Below are 13,843 nucleotides of genomic sequence, written 5' to 3' on the forward strand. Positions count from 1 at the left end.
TCTTATTGTAGCTATTTTAATAGCATCAGTTCACAATAACATCTATTAATCTTTCATTTTCTTTTAGACTAAAGCCTTCAACACGCATCTTTCGCTTTTTTAATTTATGATACACACACACATCTGACCTATACACAAACAAATTATAACTTTAAAAAAAAATTCAGTCATTACTGATTTATTTTTTGCCTATTACACCTCCAAAAATCTTTGAAGTGTCGAGTCGACGTGAATACTTAAAAACTCAGGTTGAGTGTGTCGTCCAATAAAATCACATAACAAAGATTTGAAAAGAAAATCACTTTAAGATAAAGATCTTTCTAATCACAAGGACACACTACAATGAATGCATACTGCATGATCCAAGTTTGACTTTATGATTATTTTGTTGGCTTTTAATAACGAGCTACATTATCACTAGATCTCTAAAGGAAACATTACGTTCAATCTATGTAGGACTAGGGTTCTTTCAGTGTTCTGTACAACTACAGCATACTGCCAACACTGCCTGGTTTAGCTATAGGGACAGCTAACGACATAACTCGTTCATAGCGTTTACATTACTTTTGATTATATTTGATGTGGGTGTTCCATGGTGACAAGTTCAAAGGTTTATGTGGCTTGCAGCTCTGGCAGACGAGGCAGACCTGGTGTTTAGACAAAGACAAGTTTAAACTTTCTCACCATCAAACTAATATCATCTACTTATTTGGACTAAGTAGGAGAGTGTTTGAGTGCTAAAGCGCTTGGCTTCCGAATCGGAGTTTCTGGGTTCGAATCCTGGAGAAGACTGGGATTTTTTAATTTTGGGATCCTTGGGAGCCTTGAGTCCTCTAAGCCATAATGGGTACCTGACATTAGTTGGAGAAAAATAAAGGCGGTTGGTTGTTGTGCTGGCTACACGACACCCTCGTTAACCGTGGGCCACAGAAATCTTTACATCATCTGCCGTATAGATTGCAAGGTCTGAAGGGTGAACTCTATTAGGACTAAGAGGACGATTACTAGCCCTAATAATGATTCGATTCAACCCTTGATAGAAAACTAAGCTATTTGCGACTTAAACAATCTACCCTAAATGTCTATTGAGCAAGTAAAGTAGCTTATATTTTTTTTAATTGCTAGAGATGTTTACTAGGGGATTGAGAAGTCAGTAGCCTACAACGACCTATTTTACATATCAGCAACTGATATAACTTTTGAATATAGTATGAAGTCAGGATTTTCACCAAACACTCCAATGTAAACAACAACCACACAGATTAGCTGTGAATGATTTTTTTTTCTATGTATCGATAGAATAATGTCTTAGTTTAGAATTAGAATGATAGGGCATTGTGTCTAGACTGTCGTACCTATTCATTTTAGGATCTTTGTTAAGACGCATATACACACAGTATCTTACTCTTATGATAATGTTTTCAAGTTCTTTGTACATTCATATGTACACCTTATGCTATGACTAGCTGAGTTTGTTATTGTATTATTATATATTCCTGGAATCGTCAACAATGAGAAATGATTTATCCCAGCCAGCTGATACATATTTTTCATACAATATCAATATATTACTTTAAAACAAAACAATGACATAATAACAGTTCATCTGGTTGATTGCTGAAATACACAATATAATTGCAGCCTGATTTTGTTTCGTTTTTTTTTTGGTCAGAAATTTAATTTTTCTTTTTCTCTTTGAACCGTGGAAGACATAAATGATGACGGTGAGACTGGGTACCAATGCTCAAAACTGTGGTCAAGCTTTAGTTCAGAACATTCTTGATTTGACATATAAGAATATCACAGAAATGTTTGGACACCTAACATCCCCAGAGCAAGCTAGACTCTTCAGTTTTGTAAAAGTGAAAATTGGTTTGATGTCTGAATTGCTTTGCACATTTGCACGGACCGAAACCTGTAGCATGCCTTGCTCCAGAACAGGCCTTGTTGATATAAATAAACACGTTGAAGCTGTCAATGTGACATAAACAAATGTATGTAGGTCAAGGACAGGCTCGAAACATTTCTCGAAAGTGTAATATAAAAATTGCTGCCCGAATAAGAGCTCCTTGAGAATTCATTTTGTTTTCCCCAGCACTGAATAGACTTTTAAATAGAAGCCAAACGTAAGAACTCCGAACAAAAATTCTCTTTTTCAAAATTAGGCTCATCCAATCTAGTTCCCACTTCTTTAGGCTAGTCTGTCATTATACCATAACTCTATCAGCATCGTCTCACGTAGTTACGCAATGATTGTGCACCGTGGCTCTTTCGTACACCGTGGCTCTTTTGTACACAGTGGCTCATTTGTAAACCGTGGCTCATTTGTACACAGTGGCTCATTTGTACACAGTGGCTCTTTCCTGTACTATATGCATGCCAGAAAATTTGTCTGGAAGCTTCTCTATCCAGTTCATACATTTCTCAATAGTCCATTGCATCTCCTGGTCCTCGACTGTCAATGAAGACGAAGTTCTGAGGCGGATGCCGGCAGGTTCTGCTGGTGTTGAGTCCCTAAGAAGTTTGTCTGTGCTCGTGCTCGTCAAGGCATCCTGAGAATCGGGCGTATGGCTGGAATAGTTTGTGACAGAGTCGGAGCGTTTGCTGGAGCTGGAATGCGCCTTGTTTAAGGAGGAACGTCTCATGCACTTTGACCCTCTTAAATTGATCGATTCCAGTCTTCTGGGTTTTGTTACACGATGACCAAAGAAGGAGGGGTTTGTCGCTAGATGTTTCCATGGATGCGGATCACGATCATTTGACATTTTTCTTTCAGAATGAATTTCTGGCAAATCTGGAAATTCGACCACCCGGCCAAGCTGCGAGTCCACCTTTGGCACAAGTGCGGATCTTCTGCACATGGTCTTGGGACTAGATATAACAGGCGGCGTAGATTTGACTGAAGATGAAGTAATGGCAGAGGATGCGTCGAAATAGATTGACGGCGGCGTTGACATAGTTTTAGGTTGAATGCATCTTTCACTTTAATTGGTGCGTGACCTGGCGTTACACTTGTTTTAAAGTAAGACGCTTCATTCTTCTGGTCCTGCCTTTTAATCGATGTGTTCTATTTTGAATTTGTGATTCTAGCTAGACGCCTGTTTAATATGCAACTAAAAAGGTGAAGGTGTTAGTAATCGTAGCTGGAAGCCTCACGAAGAGCTAGCTGAACGAGTCTTGAAGCCTCATGAAGAGAACGTGACTCGAGGCGTCATAAAGATCTAGTTAAAAAGTGAATTGAAGCCTCATAAAGATCTAGTTAAAAAGTGAATTGAAGCCTTATGACGATCTAGTCAAACGTGACTATAATCTGTCGATGTTTCTGAAAGTGACTTGAAGCCTCTTTTGTAATGCCTCTTTAATAAAAGAAAAAAAAAGGAAAATGTAAATGATTTAATACATTGAATGTATGCACCTTGCCTATTAATAACACTTTATTATAACAAACACTTTACAATATTATAACATTGTGTTATACAAAAACCTTCAACTACAAATATCAAGTTTTCTATCAAGGAATTTACGCATACAGTGGCGTAGCTAGGGTTGGGGAGGGGGGTCCAAATTTGAAAATCCTCCCGGGCCCCCACTTGAGGGGTCCGCAAATGAAATTTGTTTTTACATTTAATATTACGTCATTATCTCAAGTCATGATGTCGAATGTCAAAATGCAGGGGCCCCTAAAAAGGTCATGCCCCCCCCCCCTCCGGGCTACGCCACTGTACACATGACTATGTTTAGTAAACAAAATCTTTATGTATAGCTCTTTAGTGTAAAAGTAAAGTAAAGTTCCCCTTTCAGACCTTGTGGTCTATAGGGCAGATGATGTAAAGGGCATCTGTTTCTGTGGCCTACGGTTAACGAGGGTGTCATGTGGCAAGCACAACGACCAACCGCCTTTACTTTTCCCCAACTAATGTCAGGTACCCATTAGAGCTGGGTGGACTCAGAGGCGCCAGAAGATCCGAAATTAAAAATCCCAGTCTTCACCAGGATTCGAACCCCGGTCTCCGGTTCGGAAGCCAAGCGCTTTACCGCTCAGCCACCGCGCCTCCATAGCTCTTTAGTGAATTCAATATTATTCTGACCTTATCTTATAAAATACAGACGTTACTTTAAAAAAAAAAAGAAGATGATTACGTCCTACGTGTGTCCGTAGGTCAATCTAGCCATGCATGCTAATCATTAATCAATGACTTAATGCCAATTCGCTGGTTTTCTTGGTTGATACAGACAATCCATTCCATGCTCTAATAGCACCAGGGAAGAAGGAGTTTTTGTACAGATTTGAACTAGCATATGGAGTAAGTAATTCTCTCTATCTCTGTGTCTTTCTGAGTATTTTATTAGCTTTTGTTATTTTATATGAAGATTATGGTTCAGTGCTTTGTGTATGACTGCTACCTTACATCTTCTTATTCTATCCTGAAAGCTTTCTAAATTTAGTGATTTTACTAAAGGTGTTACTCTAGTCAAATTTGAATATTCGTTTGTTATGAATCTTACTAACATTAACAACTATGAATGGAATACTATACGTTTATTTATTTTCAATAATCAAGTTTCGTATCGCACCACGACTAGAACTGGATTAGCTCCGGCTCTGCTCAAATACAACTTTCCAATGGAACACTTCTCCGAAATGAAAACCAACTAGGAAATGCAACAGTTGCTAATGGTACTTTTGTTAGGATCAACATGTCCCGGTACAAGAAACCAATGTAACGTTTTGGTAAGCTGAATACGTGGTTAAGTGAACAGTTGAGTCACGTGACACTGATAGATCTGAAACGGAAACAGAAATTTGCCTTGCTTTCAATAACCAAAGCATAGCCTGCAAAAGTAAGTGGGGAAGAAAGAGAAAGAGAGAGAGAGAGGGAGGGAGAGGGAGGGAGAGGGAGAGAGAGAGGGGAAGAGAGAGAGAGGGGGAGGGAGGGGAAAGAGAGAGAGAGAGAGAGAGAGGAGGGCGGGAGATACATATAAGAAAAGAGATGTAGTGGAGGAGGTAGAGAGGGACAATACCAAGAGAGAATTCGAAGAAAGGAAATAGTGAAAGGAAAAGAGTTTAGACTGAGGAAGGAGAGAACTAAACAGGAGACAATGTGATGGTGGGAGTTTGTTTTAAAATACATGAAATTCAAGTGAGTCACGCCACATTTACATGATATAAAAGTTCAACATCTAGACTAACAGAGGATTAAGGGAATATTAAGTCATGTATAGATAATAATGGTTTTGTTGGTATACATGTACTGAAGTCTGAAACTAAAATTTTGTGTGAGACAAGGTTGCCTTACTTTTTCTATCGATTGCACACTACCCGCATAACAAATTCACTGTGAACAAAATCTGCTAAGCAAATCTTTATTCCTGAACGCTAAACATACACAGGCATAGCACTGAGCAGGTCTAAACTCATTGTAGGCCTTGGCCAAGCGTGACCAACATGTTTGCAGTGGCTGGACACCACTGTTCAATCGATTGATCTCAAACAGCTCGCAGGGTAGACCTATTGGCTTTAGTCTCGGTAACTTCCCTAACCCCTTTGGACTTCCAATGTTTGCTGTTATGTAATCTTAATCTGTACACAACGGTGAAGCTAAGAAACGAAAGGGTCAAAGCCCGTGTTATTACGTCACTAGGCTGAGACGTGGTCAAGTTCTTCACTAAGTAAAGCCATTCAAAGAGAGACATTCCTTCAGGTCCAAAGAGTTGATAACGTATTCAGGTGTTTCAAGTATTAGTGCCAAGATTTTAGTTTTCAACCAATACCCACACAGTCTCAAGCTTTGAATGATATGTCTGACACAAGTGATCCAAAGACTAATATTAGGACTTAGGCCTTGTTTCGCTGACGTTGCAACTTCTAATAGTTTGGGATTGGGTGTTGACATCACATTTCCTACTCACAAAGTCAGTTCTACAGGATATACAATTCAAATAAAACTCAAAAGTACCAAAAAAATAACATAAAATCATAGGAAAACAAAAGATCACGACTGCTTAAGACTTAAAAATATTTTTTAAATTTTAAACATCTAAACATTTCCTGCAAAGTACAATTATCAGATTTAAACACCACCAGTTAGTAACCTTTTTCCGAAAACAACTATAATGTCAATCCATTCCTCACAAACCAGAGAAAAGCAAAAGATATATCTTTAATAGCTTGATATAATTCATATTTGAGAGCTACACTATTTCGAAACATTTATTGTTTAAAATTCGAACACAATTACATCTCTCTCATGGCCTGCCAAAAGGTGAAGCAAAGAAAGTTTATTTAGCAGTTTTAAAACCCACACATGCTGTTGGCCCTGTACTCTTATATACCTAAACATTGTGCTTCATTGCATTGAAATAGTTGTATATACTTATACTCCGTTCCTCGAAAATGTTTAATCAGGGCCGCGACATGTTTTGTAAAAAGGATTTAAAATATTTTTTAAAAAATCCCTTATGTTATGTAAAAATTCAAGACAAAAATCATTTAAAACTTTAAATCAAGAGTTATTAGTTTCGTATGTTTAATACCTAACCAGGTCCCAGAAAAAATCTTTTCTGATAGATAAATCTACTATATCCATATTTCAGTCAATAGTTAACAAATATGCCAGTTCAAGTTGACAAATGTGCTTCCATGTCACTGTCTGTAGACCAGATAAACTTTTGGGTAGCCTTCACTACTTTTGATAACGTTCCCTTTTACCTGTCGTTAGTTTATTGGACCGTTGGAATACCAATGATGATCCGTTTACCGTCTTTCTCCATTCCTGCCCTTTGACAGAATTAAGACTATTTATCAGAGAATGTGTTTCAATTCCTTAACGTTTTCTTCCCATCTGTTTGCATCTCTTTCTTTGTCCTGGTGCTGTTCCTTGCAGAAAAGTCTTTGCGAGCCCTGAGGATCTGCTTATGTAACCGTACAACCTTATTGATGCTCAGTAGATAAAGTGTAAATAAATGAAACAAACAAAACAAAATGGCTTATGATACTTTATCGAAGTATTTCTTGTTACATACGTAATATTGATTTAAGGAGATATAAAATTCAATGTTGCGAGTCTTTGGCCACAACGTTTATTATTATTATAAGTTTCTACAGCCATCAAAATATAACCAGATCTATACCCAAGTAATATTCATCTCTGAGGTGTACACACTGATGTATGTCCGATGTGTGTGTCTGTCTGATGCGTGTGTCTGTCTGATGTGTGTGTCTGTCTGAAGTGTGTCTGATGTGTGTGTCGTGTTAAGGCTTGAAGATTCAAGATGAGCTCGACAGATATACACATACAGAATTAATAAATATAATCACTTGAAAATAACATTTGCCACTTGACCTCCACTTACTGAAATCCGAGCCTTGATAGATAGATAGATAAATAGATAGATAAATAGATAGATAAATAGATAGATAAATAGATAGATAGATAGATAAATAGATAGATAAATAGATAGATAAATAGATAGATAGATAGATAAATAGATAGATAAATAGATAGATAAATAGATAGATAAATAGATAGATAAATAGATAGATAAATAGATAGATAGATAGATAAATAGATAGATAAATAGATAGATAGATAGATAGATAGATAAATAGATAGATAAATAGATAGATAAATAGATAAATAGATAGATAAATAGATAGATAAATAGATAGATAGATAGATAGATAGATAAATAGATAGATAAATAGATAGATAGATAGATAAATAGATAGATAAATAGATAGATAGATAGATATAATAGATAGATAAATAGATAGATAAATAGATTTATAGAAAGAGATATATAGATAGATTTATGGAAAGAGATAGATTAGATGATAGATAGATTTATAGAAAGAGATAGATTTATAGATAGATAGATTATCATAAATAGATAGATTATCATAAATAGATAGATTATCATAGCTAGATAGCTAGATAGCTAGATAGCTAGACAGACAGACAGACAGACAGATAGATAGATAGATAGATAGATAGATAGATAGATAGATAGATAGATAGATAGATAGATAGATTTATAGATTGATAGATAGATGTGGCAGCCCAAATAAGTTAAATAAAATAGTAATGACGTTACCGTAAAATATAATAAACTCCATCTCAACATTATAAACTGTTTAAATCTTCAACGGCAACAGGAGTTTCCATCTCTAAACACTGTAGTTGTCTAAGGGTTTCTAATTACCTATTGATTAACTGTAATGGAATTCAAAGCCATTTCCAATCGTCTCTCGTCTGTAAACACCAGGTAAACACACACAGGTATTTAAACCTTTTTTTTTTTTTCATGTCAACTTCTGAAGCACCCAGGTTAGCCCCATTCAAAGATTCTCCTTCAAAAAGTTTCTCTCCCCCCCCCCTATTCCCGAGCGCCGAGTCAGGATCGCGATTAGTTAGTCATGCCCCCCACGACCAACCCCCTTTCGATATGTCCTTATAATGTTATCTGTTCCTGGATAGTCCGTGCTGTGATCGGTGTGACGCACGTAGCTTTTAAGTATACAAAGCCTATAGGTCTTGTGAAAAGTTAATTAGTTTAGCAGCTGAGAAAAATTAAACCCTTGTTTATGATCTTCTGTCATACCGGATCAGCAGATTTAAAGCCCTGCAATGTAACAGAGTTGGCAGCTTTTTTTCTTGTCCATAGAGAAGGACCATATATTGTTATAGGGTGATCGAAGTGCCAACTAAAAAAGATTTACTGATAGTTAAAGCTTGACTTTACATTGTTTAGTATCAGATATGTTTAGTGTTTCACACCTATGTTTTGAAGCAGGACAGCGAATTGATAGAAGTTTCTTTTTTGTAGGTCTCTTAGTGTCTGTCTTAAATACTAGTAATAGCAGTTTCTCATCAAAAACAAAAATTAATTTTTAATTTTAGAGATTTTTTTTTCAATTGTTTCAGCGTAACTATTTCTTATTTTATGACACACAGTCTCGCGTTTGCATTTTGACACGGGCCTTTATTATTTTTTTTTTTGTGACTATGGGAATTTACAAGAGAAACTAAACAAGGTCAAGGACGCTAAGTTGAATTTGAATGTTGCCAATGAAATAAAACAAATAATGAGCTAAAAACGAAAGAACTTAGAAAATATGATTTTACAGTGATACAAAATGGACAACAATTATCAAATAACTATAATAAAAAAACAGCAACAAAGCTTAAATGTTGTTTGCAAAATGCTTTACATGTTTCTGATGTTCCTTCAGAGTTGAAAATTACTATCTTCCTAGTCCAAGCCTCCCGCAGGACAACAGGGGATTGCAGGGTATGAATCAGGGACCATTGACAAATCCGAACAACAGTCCAGCGCGCATATCGCACTACCAGGCAGCAACCCAGTTTCCTTTATTCTGTACACCAGATACACCGAAATACGAGGTATTCAAAAAGTTTGTCGCCGTAGATGGAAACCTCTAAAAGTTAAATACATGTATCCAGAGTTCAATCTGTGTGACACTATTTTCACAACATGAATATTATTGAGAACAAATTAATTTGATACTTTTAGTGTTTAAAGACTCAATCTCTTCATAAAACACATCCATTAGATCACATAATGATCATTTGTAATGAAAATCAAAGAAATGTTTTCTTTTTGTTAAGACCTCTTTTGATGTTTACTATCGATTGCACGGCAATGTTAGTAAAAACATTTCAAAATGAAAAGATCAAAGGTATTCTATTATTACTTATTGCTGTCTAAGATTGATTCACAGGTGATATAAGGTACTTCAAAAGTGACAATAAAATAAAAAACACTTTTGTTTTGATTATCGTAACCACTCACATAGAATCAATACAGGTAATTGGAAAACATTAATTGGGATATTTATATGCTGTAAAAAATATAACAATTGTAAATCTGGTCATCAGAATATCTTTTCATATATACATATGCCCCCCACCCTTTTTCAAACATTGTGATCTATAGGACAGATGAAGTTATTCATCATCTTTCTTTACGTTTAACCAGGGTGTCATGTGGCCGGCACAACGACCACCGCCTTGACTCAGAGGCACCCTAAAAATCTAGAAATTCATTTGGTGGTGTTAAAATTGTGAAAAACAACAACATTAAGTTGTAATGGAATTCAAGGTCATTTCCTGTCGTCTGCTAATAACAGGTAAATAAAAACAGGTATTTAAACTATTTATTATTTCTATTAGTATCATTATTATTATGAATAGTTATGAATTAATTTTCATTCTCTGGCACTGCCAGGGTCGAGCTTCGCTAAAGGGAAACAAAATTCATTGTAGTCTCCCTTTAATAGTGGCCACTGAGAAATTTTCTGGCGATGTGGCAGGTCAACAGCAGTACCGCCCTCTGACAGGTAACGAGTATCTATTCTTAGGAATGGTAAGGACTTCAAAAGTCCGTAGTGATTATTCACTCGGCTGACATAACAATAGGGTATATTGTTAGTATAGTCCATAATCGCTTATTATTATTATTACTATTATTATTTGAAAATTTATTAATTCTAATTCTATGTCACTTCCAGGGTCGAGCTTCGGTAAAGGAAAACGAACTTTATTATTATTACTATTATTATTACTTTTGTGGTAAATCTTTGATAACTTTGTGCTCATGCATTGACATGGGATCCACATGTAAAAGAACTTACAGATATTCATGAAAGCGATTGTGCGCTAATAACTTTTTATAGTTTATAGGAAACAAAAATTTAATTATGCGGATTATATGCTTGGATATATAGCACCTTATCATGGGCAGGGTATGGCTCGCGGGTCGTGGTTTGAGCATCACTGATCTATACAAAAGTTGAGATTTAAAAAAAATTGGAAAGTAGGAAGTTTGCTACCAAGAAGAATGTTGAGTGATACACATGGAAACAAAAACGGAAGTTATCAGTATCTGGATAAGTGGAATCATGGACGTAGCCGGGGGGGGGGGTTCTTGGGGTTCAAACCCCCCCCCGAAATGAAATCCCCCCCCCCCTTGGGGAGTCTGAATTTAGTGACTGATTTTTTGCTTTGATTTTGTTTATATTAGGTCAGATTTTAATACTAAACCATCACTTGCCCTAGCACAACCAAAGGGCTTTTGAGTTTAAAACCCCCTACCAGGGGGGGTTCGAGTTTAAAACCCCTACCAGAGCGGTTCGAATTTAAAAACCCCTACTAGGGGTTTTGAGTTTAAAAACCCCCTACCAGGGGTTTTGAGTTTTCAACCCCCTACCTGGGTTTTTTGCAGTTAACTCCCCCTCTTCTATAAAACAAAACAAAAAAAAATGCAAACGAAAATCCCTTAATTCCAAGAGCACAGTTAAGGAAGATTTTGATTTAAAACCCCGTCTAAAATTTACGATAAACCCCCTCTTTAATATAAAAAAAGATAATTACGCACTCAAAATGTTATGAGCGTAGCTAAATGGGTTTTGACTCAGTTTTGAGGTAAGAAATACCTCTTTAATAATAAAAAAAAAAGCAAATTATACACTCAAAATGTTATGAGTGTAGTCTATGGGGTTTTGAGTTTAAACTCCTCAGTGGAGTTTGAAGCTAAAAAGTACCTCTTCAATATAAATAAAAGAAAATTACTCACTCTAAAATCTATGAGCGTAGTCAAAGGGGTTTTGAGTTTAAACCCCCCGCCATCTTCAGTGTAAGAAAAAAAGCAAATTACGCACTCAAAATGCTATGAGCGTTGCCGAAAGGGGTTTTGAGTTTAAACCCCCATTCAGAGGGGTTTGGTGATATATACATCTTCAATATAAAAAAAGCAAATTACACACTAAAATTATTTGAGCGTAGCCAAGCCAATCGGGGGTTTTGAGTTTCTTCTACAGATGGCTTTTTTTTTTTTAAATTTAAAACCCCTCCAGATGGGAAGTCTAAGATTCCCCTACAGAGCATTTTGAGGTGGAAAACCCCCAACAGAAGATTTTGACGATAAAACTTCTCTTTTCGATATAAAATCTAAAGCAAACTACAGTCACTTAATTCCAAGAGCGTATTCAAGAGAGGTAACACATTTTTACCAGTGGCAGGGCTCCATTAATAAACTGCAGTGAATAGTCATCTGACGAAATTGAAAAACACTAAATGTGGCTCAACAAAGATGGCTAAGACAGATTTTAGGAGTCAGTTAAAGAGATCGGATCTAAATCAAGGAAATCCTATGCCGAACTGGGAGTCGACCCTTTAGTAAGATTGTGAGAGAACGACGCATGAGGTTTGCGGGACATGTTCTCCGACAAAATGAATTACGCATAAGAAAAGTTGCAATGATATCATAGTACAACTTGACGCCACTCATTCATGGAGGTCCTCATTGTAGGTGGGAAGAGGCTTCAGACATTACCAGTGACAGATTTTTACGGAAACTGCTTGACGTCAAATGCTCCGAACGGCGTGGAGGGTCTAAGTCAGTAAGAATAGCACATTAGGTTTTTGAAATAAAACTTTTTAATAGCATTAAAATGGACTGTAGATACATCAGAATATGCATTTTGTTGGCTTTCAATACCAGAAATAGTGCTTGGCGACAGGGCTTCGCCCCGCGCTGGGGAGCTCCTGGCGCTCCCCCAGACCCCCTTGCTAGTAATGGCGGGGAGTCCACAATTTTATGGAAACAGCTTGATGGCAAATGCGCCGAACGACGAGGGAGGGTCTAAGTCAGTAAGAATAGCACATTAGGTTTTTGAAATAGAACTTTTTAATAGCAGGAAAATGCACTGTAGATACCTCAGAATATGCATTTTGTTGGTTTTCAATATCAGAAATAGTGATTGGCGGCGGGGCTTCGCCCCGCGCTGGGGGAGCTCCAAGCGCTCCCCCAGACCCCTTTGCTAGTAATGTCTGGGAATCTACAATTTTTTCACTAACTCATGGAAGAACCTATTCTAGGGCACAATAAACGTCTTCCGAAAGAATGAAGGGTCAGAATGTAATACATATAATTTTTTTTTCGCGGGGGGGGGGGGGGTGGAGAAAAAAATTCACCCCCCAAACCCCCCCCCCCCCCCCCGAAAAAAAATCCTGGCTACGCCCATGAGTGGAATACAATGAATGAAGATAAATTCATACATTCTCATTACTATGTAAAAAGAAGTGCATTGGAGATTTTCTCGAGAAACTAAACAATGTCAAGGACGCTAAACCAAACATCAATATTGCCAACTAAACCAAACATCAATATTGCCAACTAAATCAAACATCAATATTGCCAACTAAATCAAACATCAATATTGCCAACTAAATCAAACATCAATATTGCCAACTAAATCAACGCTACAAAACTGATTTGGCCGTGCTAAAAATTGCTAAGAACACTTTCATATAATTAAAAGAAAAAGGTTGCTGTGTATAATGTATTACAATGTCCAATGCAGCTTGGAATTAAATCTCACCCTCTTCCCATGTCCACCTTCCTACCCTCCCCCACCCCCATAAGAAATGAAGATAATTTTATCTACCTTACACAGTGAATGTAGAAAAATTATCTACCTACCGTTTTGTCAATAGCCCAAACTGTGATTACGTCAACAGACTTCTGGTATAGTCAGAAACAACAAAGTACATGTTTTAAAATACATTTCTATTCTACATCTCTCGTTTGAACTAAGATTTGCTTAAAGTGTGACTTTTGAAAGCACTGTGTTTCAGTTGACTGTTCAACCAGGTCCGTAAGTTGTCCAGACGAATGACACACGACCTACAAGACATGCCACACGTTATTATTCATGTCAATAGAAATTATTAGTTGACGATCCGAGCCGACACTCCTCCAGGGCAGATAAAATATTAAGGACTTAACGGTCCCCCCCCCTCCTTCTGAGATCAATGGTAAA

General features: G+C 36.8%; 1 protein-coding gene across 2 annotated transcripts; it reads right to left on the reverse strand.

Moving 5' to 3' along the window:
- Window positions 1-162: 162 nt before the first annotated feature.
- On the reverse strand, window positions 163-13,843 carry LOC106067321 (uncharacterized). 2 transcript variants are annotated; one of them, XM_056037231.1, is made up of 2 exons: window positions 13,504-13,843; window positions 163-3,356 (listed from the first exon to the last, which is right to left on the reverse strand). In XM_056037231.1, the coding sequence occupies exon 2, from the start codon at window positions 2,955-2,957 to the stop codon at window positions 2,340-2,342; it is 618 nt and encodes a 205-aa protein (XP_055893206.1). In that variant the 5' UTR covers window positions 2,958-3,356; window positions 13,504-13,843; the 3' UTR covers window positions 163-2,339. The 2 variants fall into 2 exon arrangements, with proteins under 2 accessions (XP_055893206.1, XP_055893205.1); XM_056037230.1 differs by lacking the exon at window positions 13,504-13,843 and adding an exon at window positions 8,095-8,346.

This window comes from Biomphalaria glabrata, chromosome 8, assembly GCF_947242115.1.
Source record: "Biomphalaria glabrata chromosome 8, xgBioGlab47.1, whole genome shotgun sequence".
Lineage (NCBI taxonomy): Eukaryota > Metazoa > Mollusca > Gastropoda > Planorbidae > Biomphalaria > Biomphalaria glabrata.

Excerpts from the sequence above, each read along its gene's own strand:
- LOC106067321 (XM_056037231.1), bottom strand. The coding sequence starts at position 2,957 with ATGTCAACGCCGCCGTCAATCTATTTCGACGCATCCTCTGCCATTACT.